Source organism: Lycorma delicatula, chromosome 8 (genome assembly GCF_047948215.1).
Source record: "Lycorma delicatula isolate Av1 chromosome 8, ASM4794821v1, whole genome shotgun sequence".
NCBI classification, from domain to species: domain Eukaryota; kingdom Metazoa; phylum Arthropoda; class Insecta; order Hemiptera; family Fulgoridae; genus Lycorma; species Lycorma delicatula.
Window position 1 is genome coordinate 3,354,087 of NC_134462.1, and position 15,381 is coordinate 3,369,467.

General features: G+C 26.5%; 2 protein-coding genes across 3 annotated transcripts in view; both read right to left on the reverse strand.

Moving 5' to 3' along the window:
• The window catches only part of LOC142329404 (WD repeat-containing protein 47), a 777,359-nt gene extending 772,984 nt beyond the window's left edge, over positions 1-4,375 (reverse strand). The window contains exon 1 of the mRNA XM_075373979.1: positions 4,216-4,375. The gene's annotated coding sequence lies outside the window, so the exon portion shown is untranslated. The remainder of the gene's footprint in view (positions 1-4,215) is intronic.
• Positions 4,376-15,074: 10,699 nt separating this feature from the next.
• The window catches only part of TH1 (negative elongation factor complex member TH1), a 34,608-nt gene continuing 34,301 nt past the window's right edge, over positions 15,075-15,381 (reverse strand). For both annotated transcript variants that reach the window (XM_075373473.1, XM_075373474.1), the window contains exon 14: positions 15,075-15,327. In XM_075373473.1, coding sequence (XP_075229588.1) covers positions 15,290-15,327 — 38 coding nt within the window. In that variant the 3' untranslated portion in view covers positions 15,075-15,289. The remainder of the gene's footprint in view (positions 15,328-15,381) is intronic.

Below are 15,381 nucleotides of genomic sequence, written 5' to 3' on the forward strand. Positions count from 1 at the left end.
CACAAACACAGAACAAATATAAATGGAAAAAATATATATATATATATACAATTAAAAAGATACTTAGAACACAAATGCAATACTGTAATAAGCTGATAAACTAGTACGTTACAATAAATTCAGTGAGTAAAAATTTTCTAATAAATGAAACCAGAAATTATCTGAACAAAATTAAAATTTACTACCCCTACTGTTTTCTAAAAAACTGTCATTTAAAAACTTTCTAAAAAGCTTATGACAAAAAAATCATATTGAAAAGAATTAAGTTAAATTACTGCCTACTATAAAAAATATAATTTCTTAAAAATGACAAAAGATTTTTGTAATTTTGAATTTTTTTGTAATTTTTGTAATGATTTTTTAATTTTTCTTAAAAATTAAAGATCAAAAGAACTAACTACATTACGTTTAATAGAATAGAACTTAGTGAGTCAATAATCAAAACATACCGTTAAAAATTACTATTATTCTTAAAAAAAAAATGTTTAACCTGCTTTAATGTTAATAATAATAATAATATAATTTGTTTCATAACTGCAAGATGACAATCAATTTAAACAAAGAATTTTTGTACAATCGCATCCTTTAGTCACTCTAATCAGTCCATAGTGATAGACAAAACATTCATGAGCATTTTCATGTGACAGCCGTAGATGTAAGTCTTCATTACATCATAATGATGTCAGCAATACTTTACAGAGATGCTAAGGGATTTATGTGCAGTCTGGCAATAAGTGTAAATGTGTAGTCTTGAACAGACTCAGGCCTGTTCCTGAAGATTGAGGATCGTGGTTAATCGACACCTAACCGCTAAAGAACAACAGTATCCACATTCTAGCAATCAAATCCATATAAAGTTAACCTGCATATAGGACTCAAACCTTAAAACTCTTGACTTCGAAAATCAGTTGATTTTGCAATGATGAGTTTAACCGCTAGACTAACCCAGTAGATTGGGTCAATAAAATGCATTTCCTGTTGAAGCTGAAAGCCTTAATTTGAATAGTATTTGAGGTTTTTTAAACAGGGTATTTTTTTTCTAAATTGCCTAGTGTGGATACTGCACTCTAGATACGACATCTGGGAAATTGGCTTCTCACTGCCCCATGTTATTTATAACAGAAAGCCATTAATCCTATATAAAGATAAATCCCCTCCTAAACCCCATGAAACAACTATAAAATTAAAAATAACAAACAGATAATTTTCATGGGGGAGTGGTAGCATATCAGCCTTCCATCTGGAGGTCCTAGGTTCGAATCCCAGTCAGGCATGACATTTTCATATGCTACAAATTTAAGTTTCATATTCACATAAACAAACTTTGAAAAGCTTGTATATGAACTAATCATCCAAAAATAACACGGGCCTTGCTTTCTACATCTAATTTAAAATTTAAAAAAAACATTAAAAAAGAATCTTCTACAATATACAAACAATATAAATAAACCTGCAGTAATGTAAATTGGTAATTAAAAATGAATTAAAACAAATATTTATAATAGTTCTAGTACTAAACTTCAACAATAATACCCAAAAATATAAACTTCATAAAATTATTGTTTTAATGATTTTTATCAAATTGCTAAAAAAAAAAATCTCTTGATTTTTTTCAGTTGTTACACTTATTTACAAGCTGAAGAATAATTATAGTTTGATATTTGATCTAGCAGTCTTGTATATCACTGACTGACTGAAGAAACTGTAAAAAACTTAATATTCTCTCCGCACATTTATATAATAAAATATGTACAGATATATTAATGCGTATAATATATTCATTAAATGCGTTACACCTAAAACTACTTGTAAGTATAAATACATAAGTATGGTTATGCATGTATAACTAAGTCCTAATATGACAAAAAATGACAGCCACAAATGTAAATACACTTGCATAAATGATTAATTTGGGATTAATTATTTCAAATTCATTTATAACCACTTATCATGCTTAATTACAGCAAAAATTAATTTTCATGATAATTAATTAAATAAAATTATAAGTAAAATGCCAATATCTTGCCAGAAAATGAACCCAATAAATAAAAGCTATTATGCAATTGGATTATCATTATTCCTACCAATCTATTTAAAATAAAATTAAAAGTGTTTCTTTTACAGTAACACAATTACTCTGTCAATGAGCTTTTAAATACTATGAATTAAAAACCGTAAATGTTCATTTATAATAACATTCTAAGTTTAGGTTAAAATTAGTTTTCCTATTAATTTAAATATAGAACAACCTTTCAATCTGGGGAATTTATATATGTTAAGGTACATGATTATGAAGTAGAATTAGAAGCGTAACAAGTACACGAGAATGAAAATAAGAAAATATGAGGTAACCCATAAAGAGGTAATGTAAGAGTAAAGCATTGACATATCATACGGTCAATAGTATTAGGGATACACAGATAGCAACATACCCAGACTCCTTAAAATCCCTCATCTGTACCTATGGGAAAGATTACAAATGTTAACTTCACTGAACCCGATTTGAAACATTAACCTTGGATTTGATAGCAAATATTCTACCAAACAACCATCCTGACCCCAAAATATAAGTAAATAATTAACCAAAAAATAAAAAGAATTTTTAACACACTTATATGAAAGAATAATCTTTTATATAAAAAAATTCAGTAAAATAAGCATAGTATACATAAAAAAAATTACTTTTTTTAATGTGTGAAAATTTGATAAACTGGAATTAAAACTTCTAGTGTAAGCCTACAACTTACAGGGCTAAAATAATACAAAAATGAGTACTGCAAAAATATATTAATTTCAATAATATTGAAATTATTTTGTAATAAGTGTTTATATGATATCCGTGATATCATTTATTAAAGATAAAATGTTTACAAATATCTACTTTTTCAATTTACAATGTAACTGCAGTGAAACTTGTAGTAAATCTGTGCATTTCATGAAAAAGTAATTTAACAGCAGTATATACAAAAAAACACTAAAACTAGGTCTGCTCTTTTAACTGTAAAAGTCTTCTCAGTCAGGGACATGAATATGAAATATTGAATTCCCAGTGTAGGAAATGTCACCTTAATTACACTTACTTTAATTGTCAAAAAGACCTAATAAATCATAAGCTATATTAAAATTAATCAATAAATATGTAGGTACAGTGAAGGGTTATGGATATAGGTGCCCAAACATTAGCAGACACAATTGGTCAGTTGATTTGTTATAAAAAATAAATTAAGCAGTCACTCAGTACAAAATATATTGTTATTAAATCAAGTGATCAACTAGGTGACCAACTAGTCAATTCAAGATTTTAATGTTTTGTCGTAAGTAAGGGACTCCCAAAACCAGGTATTAGCTCTAAATTTTGTACATACATAATGTTACAACATTAACATTAAACACCATGACATTTGAGTCTGTACAAACACCAACATTTACTAATCTTTATTAAACACCCAAGAATTAAAAAATTAACTAATTTAGAGGTTAAAACCCTTATATGAAACATATGCAATGAAAAGAATGACATCAATTTTACAATGAAATTACCTAAATTAAACAAAAACAAGAAGTTAACTACAATCTGTTAATGCATACAGTAATGTGTTTAAAAAATTCTGAAACTACATAAATTACGTAATTATTGTTAAGAAAAACACGATTTCACAAGTACTTTTCCTGAGGTTTGACAACAAAACTTGACAAAACACATGTTGCAATCTTACTAAAAGTAATTCAATAATTTAAAAAGGGAATTCCGGAAATTAAAAATTACAAATTGGTTTGATATTATATTTCTTTGAGTAAATACGATCAAATATCGTCATGACAGCAATTCAATAACTGTTATTATTTTGCGACGGTTATTAACCTTTTAATAGTTTCAACGAACTATTAGATATAGTCAGTCGATAAATTAAATTTCCAATCCGGTTAAAAATCGCGAAACAGTTTCATAATGCCAAAATAAAATACAAAATACTGTCGCACTTTATTAACATTTTAATTACCGCGCTACAATCAGTAATAGAATATCGTACTTACAATTAGATCACTTATTTACAAAGGTCATTTCAATTAAGAATGGGTGGGAACAACTATGAAACAACATATGATACATCACACTAAGAAATAAGCATAACAGAACATAATATTCAAAATTTTAATAAAAATAACCTATATCATTTAAAGCTATAAGTTAAGTGATATGTATGAGAAGAATACCTTTGACTCCTGAGAGATGTGCAACCACTTACACCAAGATTTCACACAAAAAGTAACAAGAGAAATTTAAAACACGTAACTGAACGAAACTACATAATATTTATTCACAAATTCTTTCCATGACAGAACGATAAACACAAAGAAACAACTCGACTCGCAATCCAACCTCTAACATCGAAGATTTGGCTCGAACTGTGAGAATTTAGTTTGTTCCCACGCAGTTAGAGAGCGCTGAATACAGAAAAATGCATAACCTTAAAACAGTACATAATTGTAGTAAAACAAATATTCATAAGTGCTTGAAAGTAGATAAATTTACTGAAAATATATATCATCCATTAGGGTTTTTTTTTATATAAAAGTAGCAAAAATTACTCAACGTTCGTCAAATTTGTAACTGACAAAACAGCTGTTTAAATGGACTCGAAATAAAGCGGGAAATTATAACCGGCTATAGCTTTACAAATTTTTGTTAATTTTTTATTGTTCATTGCATACTATTAGATAAGAGTATCAATCAAAAATTTTTTTTTACATTTTACTACAAGATTAACAAAGGCTTATTAATCAGTTACACCTCTTTTTTTAAGAGCATTTAAGTGCTACTGTCAAGCCTGTAATAAATTACAACCTACATTTACAACAGATGTGATCAAAATTTGTTTACATACAAAAACAGACTTAAATGTGACTTCGACTGCATGCATTTTATATTTACCTCAATACTTCATTTAAAAAATCTTATGTGGATACCACATGACTTCCTTGTATGTATTAAATTACATATACACATTTTTTGCTGCACTTCATTTAAACTTATTTCATTTGAGATACGATCCTACAGTTCTTTAATAAAATGGTCAGTTACACAATTGCTAAAATATATTTTTTTAAATTTTTCTTTAGAAAAATAGTCCTAAAAATTTCCTTAACATTTTATATCAGTTTATACATTAATTTTGTTTCACATCGCTCAATTAGATATGTGGTGTAAGTTAGAAGTTGTCGGATCCACAACCACACACACATCAGTTTGAATCAATTTCATTTACATGTATTTTTTTCTACTTTTTTTTAATTTAAATATATTGATTTATTAATAATTATTAATCTCCGATGGTAAAAATTGTTGAATTAAAATGAAAAGTACATAAAATAATATTAACTACATAAAATCATAAGATGATTTTATTTATGATCATGATTTTTTCATTTTTTATTTTTCTTATTGAATTATTTATTGTTAAAAATTCTTTTACAATCGGTGGTTAGTAAATCAATATATTTAAATTAAAAAAAAAAAAGTTAACAAAATATATATATATGAAGTCGGATTCGAACAGATGTGCCTTCCCATTGTAAGATCCAAATATTTCATTAATTAAAATTTTATTTGGCTATAATTCTGGAATCAACGTAAATAAGTACCATTTATGATATATATCATTGAAAAGCTCTCAACGAGGGCTTGTTACAAAAAAGTCCAAAATCCAATGTTTCAAAATTGAAACCCCGCTTTATTTAGAGGTTTGACTGTATACACATTTTTGGCCCAGTCAATTGCAATCAAAAGAGGAGGTGCACAACTAGATGTTACAACAGTCCTAGATACAAAATTTCGACATTCTACAGCTAATCGTTTTTGAGTTATGTAAGATGCATACGAATGTACATACAGATGTCACGCTGAAAGTTGTCAAAATGGATTCAATAATGGTCAAAAAGGATATTTCCAATGAAATCTGAAAATTTTCGCAATTACAGTACTTCCTTTATTTTGTACAAGGAAGTAAAAATATAAACAAAAGATTTTACAAAAAGAAAAAATATAAAATGTTTGCAGGTGGAAGGCTAGTTTGGCTTTTATAAGCAATGAAAGCTTTCACTAATTCTATTTATGAGATTTATTACTTTACTGATATAATGCAACTCTGAGAAATCAAATGTCAATGTACATATAATTAATATTTGCTGTTAATACAGCTACATCAACCTCCATTGTTATTTGTAACAGTAAATCTTTATTAAAGGCATATATACAATAATAAAATTAATAAAAATAAACACTAGTAAATATTAAATACTTTATTTATTTACAAAATATTAATAAACATATTTACACGATAAATTTATATATAAACACTTTATAACAAAATATAAAAACCTACAATAAGGTAATAAAATATCTAATTGTTAAAAATAACTTTACAAATAAGTAAATTTTAATCTAAACATTTTTAATTATCTTTCAAATTAACAGTATTTCAGAACAATGTGGTAAGAAAACAACAAAACAATGGGATTTTAAACTGAATTAAACAATATTTAAAAAAAAAAACATAAAATATTAAAATTACAAATATTTACTTACTGCCATTATAAATAAAAACCATATAAATAAACTTTATCAAAGTTATACCAATTATATATGTTGGAAACAATATTACAATTATGTTACTGTGACACACCAGTTCACAGAAGTACTTATTAGTAATAGACATGGTGGAATGTAATGAGCTGAATACTAACAAAGAATAAAGCCATGAAATAAAGAAAATTACCATTAAGCCTTGCAGAAAATTCAAAAGATACGATTATAAAACCTGTGTTTAATAGGTGGGAGGTCATTACAGTAATATATATGCATCTATGTAATAGGCCAGCTTGTAATTAATGGATTTTTCATATATTGTTGGTAAGGGCTTAATTAAGAGCAAATTGATCCAGATATTAAATATTTGATCATTAATATGAAACATGAATTAAATGATGCAGGTGCACCATATTTTGACGCACATTAAAATAATTTTTAAAAGATTATAAAACTAATGTGTGTGTTTATTTGTTTGTTTGTTTCTTTAAAATATACAACAGAAATCAAATGATAGTTGAAAGAGAAGGGAAAGAAATTGATATAAAAATAAAAATTAAAGACATTAAAAAAAAAGAACACATAATAATTAACATTTGTTCAATAATACTTTAGATCATGTATACATTAACCATCCAATAGCCTACATACATATAGTTAATATACTTATTCAACTTGCTTGTATATAATATACTGTTTAATTTGCTTGAATACAAATGCAATGATTTTTAATACATTAAATACTTTTTCACTAGGTACAGAGTACAATCCATTTTTTTAATAATTTTAGCTTACTATGATATGTATTATTTTAATTTTATTTCTAATAATGTAAAATATGATATTTATAACCAATATAATTAATTAAAACCTTTTTTAATGTTACAGTTAAACTGCAAATATATGTAAACGGCACTGTGATACCAAAACAACAGTAATGTATAACATACTATCAAAACATGGAATCTGCAATAAAAAAATACTGTAACAAAGGTAAACATAATTACTGGGGGAAAAAAAGATAGCAACAAACTCCTGAGATGAAAGAGAGTAAAAAATATGTATAGGAGACAAACCAATGACTTTTAAAAAGTTTGAGTGACAAATATATATAAAATGGAAACAAAATAACTGTAAATGATAATTTAAAATAATTTCTAAAAAATGGTATTAATTAGGCACGTATATTGTTAATTATAAAGTAATTAATTATTCTAGACATGAATTCAATTTTGAAAGCTTTTCCGCTTTCTGGACTTTGAAAACATCAGTCAATATATCATGAAAGATTATAAACAAAAAAAAGGAATCGTGAAACTAGTGATATCGGCGATTCAAAGTATATATACAGATACAATACAAGCAATGAATTCTTAAATGACAAAATAAACCAGCGAGTCACATAAAGCTATATATAGTTTGTTTCCTCACAGAGGAATTTTCAAATTCCTCAGTCTTCAGTCTCTTTTCAAAGTTCAGTTTACAACATCAGATAGATGTCACAGATACAACATTAAAATATCTTCAAAAAAAAAATAATAAAAACAAATTTATTACCTTTTTGGGTAAAAATTCAAAAGATTGCATTTAAAGGAATGATTATACAACAGATTAATTAATTAATTTAATATCTTAGTTATGAAATCATTTTTGTAGATGGAGAAATTGATGTTTTTAAGAAGCTGAACAGTCTTTCAAAGTGTTTGTGAAACAATATGAAGTATTCTTAGCAATAAGATACTATTGTATCTTTCTCAGGAAAGATCCACAATTAAATCTGTTTAATTTCATTGCCATCCCAACACTACTATACATAAAAAAGGCTTTTGTAAATAAAATAAAAAATAGAAGCAGGATGTAGAGACTGGAGAGATGAGGTTTTTAAGAGCAGTTAATAGATGTGCTAGAATGAACTACTTAAGAAATGTAAACAAAAGAGCAAATTTGAACATTACTATCATTTAGGGAAGAATATATATGCATATATATAGAGGTAAAAGGAACATCTTAAAAGAATGGTTGGCAGTTGCATTGCAAAGTGATTGTAACATATTAATATATAAGCTATTCAAGCAAATAAATCTGGGATTTCCAATGAAAAGACAGCAGAGAATTATTGACCCTGGAACAAGACATGGTACTAGGCCAACAAGATTAATTATTTGTAAGATAATGAAGTGTTGTTGAAGTTATAGCCAGGATTAAAAAAGAGATAACAGAATAATTTAAGCTAAATAAATATTTATTGTAAAACTGTTTAAACCGAAAAATAAAAAAGTTTAGTATCAGTAACCTACAGAAGCTGCTGTAAATTATCATAACATAGGATCACTGTAAACCATTGTTGCCACTGCAATTTATACAAAACATTACCTATCAGAAAGGTCTAGTCAAGTTGAAATTTAAAAAAAAAATTAACGAGGGCAACAGGATGATAAAAATAGTACAATACGCAAACTGTGAATGAGTAAAACCAGACATAAAAATCAATGACAATAATCACTATGCTTCGATAGACGAAAGGGAAAATAATGGTAAAAAAATACAATTATAAATAACTGTAAAGTACTTTACATTATTTCAGACAATATGCCAATACAGAGAATAGACTAAACTAAAATTCCTACACACTTCAGTTCAGATTCTAATGACTCACAGTAACATTAATTAGTGTGATGACTCGCATATTAGTATTCAATTTATTAAATCAAATAAGGTGATTGGATTTTATAAATCTAATAATAAAATGAAAGATAATATAGCATATTTTACTTAATATAATAGCATTTTTGTACTATTAAAAAAATAAAATTAAAAAATAATTCACTTTCTAAGTACTTGGAATAGTGCTTCTAGAATATATTTTCAGAACTATGATACAGTATCTTCTGGAGCGGTGCTGTTAGACACAATTCTACTTGAAATGGTTAGAATCCAGTTTATTACTTGACTGAATGATAAATGCAGTTTTTTCATTTGTTATGTTGTTTGTCAAATTTATTTTGTAAATTTCACTTTTTTCAAAAGTATTACATTCATGATTAACATTGTTTGTAGTTACAAACATGTTGTAGTTAATATCTTTGTGCTAATGTCCTATTTTTATGAGGTCTGTAGAAGCTGATTTTGTTATTATATTGTGTAAAGAAAAATTCTTGAAAATAACACATTTATTAGTTTCAATGCCACAAACAACAAGATTACATGACATACTAACTGTGTTAAGACAATGTGTAAAAGGGTAAAAATTGTTATGATAATAATTAATATTATAATGAGCAACTGTTGAATAATGACCGACAGATACAAAGAGAACATAAGAATAATACAATAACAAACAGAATAAACCTTTAAAATCACTTCACTTTCTGAAACTTGCCAACATTTTCTGAGATTAAACATAACATATGAATCTGATACCACATAAAAGCCACAAACCCAACTTACTTGAACAATATAAAATTTAAAGACATATTAAATTTGATAAAACTACATAAATAATCAAATCTCAGCACGAATTAAGTATACTATTTGACTCCATAATATGATGAGCAACATCGCTATTAAAATAATGCATCATAGATGCGTTATTATAAAATCAAAGATCTTCTGGAAGAGAGAGCAATTCCAAATATGCAGCAACTGAATGATTTTTTGATTAATTACTTTTTTAATAATTTTAGAATGTGATATTAATGTTCAGTTAACTTCTTTTCAATTTTTTATAGCAAATAATTAACAATATTATTCAACAAGGTTAATTAATAATTTACTATAATAAATAACCAAATAATTTTTTTTTAAATATTCTGATAAATTACACTTGATTATTAGCTAATTATAAAGTATGTGTTGTGTGTGTTTTTATCTACCTGTGTAATACATAAAACTAATATTCAAATGTAATTAATTCAAAGAATAATATACCTTTATTTTTTCAGTGTTAATTTTAACACTAAAAAATATAAACTAGCCTAATTTCATCAAAGCATTTTTTATTAGCTATTAAATATATTTTGGATAACAATATTTATGGTTAGATTGCCTTTAAACAATTAAAATTTCAGTTTAATTTTTTTTTTTGAAATTAAAAGCGACAAAAACATTTTTACAGGATTTTGAACCTTTTTTATCTAACTTTTATTAGGTAAAATTGATCTCTATATATGTAATCTTACTCCAATTATTTGTTAAATGATAAACAACTTAAAATTACTGAAAATAAGAACATCTTATGACATTTTTTCCAATACTATAATAAAAATTATATGTCTAATAATCATGGAAGTTAAGTAATTTTTTTTAGATGTCTTCCAGTAAAACATCAGCATCCAAAAAAAAAAAACTACAATGAAGGAAAGTCAGCAAACTGAGAAACTGTAATTGTGGGTGTCAACAGGACTAGAACTGAAAAGCTTTAACTTTTAATAATTGTTTTAAAAATTAGAAATAGATTAAAACCTTAAAACAAAAGCTTTATGACAGCAAAATCTATACAGAATGATTAAATAGCTGGATAATGTGTATGACAAGAGAAAAGTATAAAACGTTTACTATTTGTTAACAACTGTTGAGCCCATTGTAGCAATATAAATCAAACTATAAAATGTATGCTAATTGCTAATTTTTTGACTATAAAAAAAAATTAAACAAGGAATAAATTAAAAATTTCAAAATCCAATGTAGAAAATGGATTTTCATGAATATTCTTGAAATATGAATGATGAAAAGTTCAGTAAAAATTTAATAACATTGAAGAAATAAATCACTGAAATACATAGAGCATGACAAAAAAAAAAGTTGAGTTTAAAAAAACATGAAGCAGCATTATAAGCATTCATTCTATAATTTAAGATGTAAAAATGTTGTACAGAATTTTGAAGAACAATCAAAAAGGTTTTGAAAAAGTTACAAAATTACAATAAAATTAATTATATTTTTGTAAGAGATGCAAACGTCACAGAAATAAAAATAAAGGTATAAATATTACTATTATTAGGTTGAACGTTTAATTTGACACTGGAAATACTGTTTAATTAGTTGAAAAATTTATTAAATTTATTTGAAGTTAAACAAGTTAAAAAATTATAGATTTCTTTATAAATAATAAAAAATTTTTTTTAGTCAGATTTTTTTCTTATTACTCAAATTATAATTAATTTTATTAAATTTTAACATTTTTATTCATGTTTGTTAATTTATAACAAACATGAATAAACATTTTATGTTTATTAAAGTATATAAACAGTGTTACTACACCTGTCAGTCATTTTTAATACATATTTTTAGGTTTTTCAATTAATTAATTCAAAATATTCAAGAAATTATTTTAATTCAAGTTTCTCTTAAGATGTTCATTCATTTATAACAATCATGAATAAAAATTTAAAAATTTAATATAATTAATTATAATTTGGTAATAAAAAAAATCTTACTGACTAAAAAAATTTTCATTATTTATAAAAAAAATCTATAATTTTTTAATGTATTTAATTTTAAATAATTATTCTAAATTTTTCAACAAATTTAACATTATTTCCTGGGAAGCTTTTGTTTAAATGAAGACACTATATCACATTAAATGTTAAGTTTTATATATATATATATATATATATATATATAAGCCAATTAGGATGAAATGATTCCGGAACCGATTTAAACTTTCTCCATACTTAATATCTCAATTAAGAAAATCGGTTTGCGCCTCCACGTTGAGAAAAATCTCATGAGAAAATGGTATGAAATAAATCCCAAAAATATAAAAATGGGTACTAAGAAAAACTCCATCACACTAAATTGCCTAGGATTTGCAGATGACCTCGCTCTTTTAGCAAATAATATTCAAGAAGCCAAAACACAAATCATGAGCCTTCAAAACCTAGCACAAAAGATAGGGCTTCATATCTCTTTCGAAAAAACTGAACTAATGGCCATAGATCCTCTGGTAATAGAGCACATTACGGTAAACAATCAGAAAATTAAAATAGTAAAACAATTTAAATATCTAGGGGAAATAATAACTTATAATTTAAATGAAAAAGTGACATGGCAAAACAGGACAAATAAAATGATTAAATCCCAAAAATTAACTTGGTCAACATATAACAAAAAATGCCTTTCTGCTAAAACAAAACTTAAACATTATAAAACTGTAGTACAGCCAGTAGTCACCTACGGAAGCGAGACCCTTTTCAGAATCACTCAGAAAAACCGAATTGAAAAAATTCTGAAAATAGAGAGGAGAATTGTCAGAACGTGTATCAATAAAAACACCAAAAAGAAGGCCAATGGTGGATTGTGCCAAATGAGGTGGTGTATCGAGAAATAGAGCCTGTTACTGATACTATGCGGAAAAAAGAATCTCTTTCTTTGGTCATCTCATAAGGACACCGGAAACAAGACTGTCAAGAAATATCATTGAAAAGCTTTGGTTCCAAAAGCTAGAAGTAGGATGGATCAAAGAAATTAGAGAAGATATAAAAGAATTGGGAATTTCCCTGACCGACCTACAGAATAAAACTGGAAAAATTACAAAGCTAAAAGACAAAAGCATTAGATTTAAACAAAAGACAGACAAACGAGAAAATACAACGAAGAGGGTGTTTACGGATGAAGAAAAGAAAGCAAGATCTGAACGGATGAAGAAATACTGGGCAGCTCGGAAGAGTAAAATAACACGCTTTTCTCAGAAAAGATCCAACTAAAATTGACTTAAGTGGTCCCATGTTGGCCGTAAAAGCATAATAATAATAATATAAGCCAATTCTCAAATTGAGAGCAGAAAAATCAAACATAACAAAACACTTTTTGGATCCAAATATTAAAACATCTCATATAATTCCTTTTAAATGCATTAATCATATTGTTCTAGGTTCGTTGTTTCATTCCAGTTTCACCTGATGTTTTTTTTTAATTTAAAAGATATCTGTTCTATAAGTCTGTTCTAAGTCTAAGTCTAAGTCTGTTCTATAACTTTTATTGGAAATGTTTTTCCTAAAGTATCAATATCAAAAGAAAGAAGTGAAAAACTAACATATGTCTATTAGTTAAAATCAAAATATTGAATGGTTGTTAAAAACTATCTGTTAACATTTTTGCCAACTTTCTGTTCCATCAATTTATCACATGAAACAGTGCTCATATTCAAATATTATTTATGCTGACAAAGTTCATATAAAAATTTTTACCACTTATTCATCTGAGTCTGACAAAGCTTTTCATTCCCAAAATTTCACACAAACCCATTTGGCAAAAATTACACATTTTAAACAACAAAAAACCCAGCAAATTGCATTCACCAAATCATTGTACAACTAAGACAAATATCACATTGTGGTTTTTGCTAAATTAATTCCAAAAATAGTGGTTATCAGAATACTGACACAAGTTTGGAAATTTACTTGACATACCTACTGGTTAATTACACAGGAATGATTAACATATCAGTAGTAACAACACCTTTATGAAATGAATGAATCTATAAAATAGATATATCTATCTTCTTAGATATAAAGCTAAATGTTTGTCTGTTTATTTGGTCCAACCAATCAATTGCTTTTAAATTTTCTGGATGTATTTTTGTTAGGTTTTACACCATAGATCGAGGCCCCATTACCCTTGGAGGTGAAGCTGTGGATTAAAGATATTCATTAAAGAAAAACAATTTATTTAATTCATTATTATATTTCTGTCAGCATGGCAACTGAAATAGATTGTGAAGTTTTCCTTGTCAAAGGTCTGTGTACTGTGTACTTTAGTTACCATAGTTACTACTATTTTGTCTTTTTAATTTAGTTTCTTTTTCAGTTTTCTATAATTTTGGATACCTTAACTATTATTTATCAGTATTATTCTCACAACCATGAGGGTAACAAACAATGTAGGAGTCCAAGGGATGAAGTCCTCTGACTAGATGGGGATGGTAAGTGAAGCAAGTTCTGCAACCCTGGGTCAACCCTGTCATCCCTGGAGGCACTGGGGAGCCACTAGATCAGCCCTAGGACTCACCTATGTCAACTTGAGCCCCTCTAGATGGTTGGGCAAGCAAAGCCAGCCCTGATCACATAAGTAAATAAATAAATTCCATTAATATCAGCACAAAAACTAAAAAAAAGTTTACCAAAAAATAGTAATGCTGTTAAATTAACTACACACTATAAATTTGTTTATTCATTTCCAGCCAGTGTTTTGCAATATTATGGAAGACATATAGAAATTCACTTATAACTGAATTTTTCCTGTAAAAGTGGATTGGTACAAGATAATGCATACACTCTATGTTATTTGTTGTTAACACTATAACAAGAAATAAACTAGTTCTATTATAACTAAAAGAAAATAAACAAATCTTTTAGATTCATACATTCATACTAACTCACAGAGGTAGTATAGCTGAACTATTAGAATATTCTACAATAATATTAATTATCCATGCAAATTTTCCAGAAGTTTTTTATAATGTTCTTTTTATATCTAGAATGAATGCAGTAAAAATCAGATAATGCTTCAGAGAAATTAAAATGCTATGATGAATTTAATCTAGTATAATTCAATAAAAGAACGTTAATTTAAATTACACTGGATTAGAATTCCTTATATAAAATTTAATAAATTAAAGATATAACAATTTCTAAAAGTAATATCAATAACAACCAATGACCAGCAGACAGTAACTTCATCACAACCATCCTTCATAAGAATGCATCATGGATGTACAACCATATAATGTGCCTTACAATGGACTGTAACAATCACAACATAAAATAAAGATTAGAATATTACAAAAGAAAACAAAA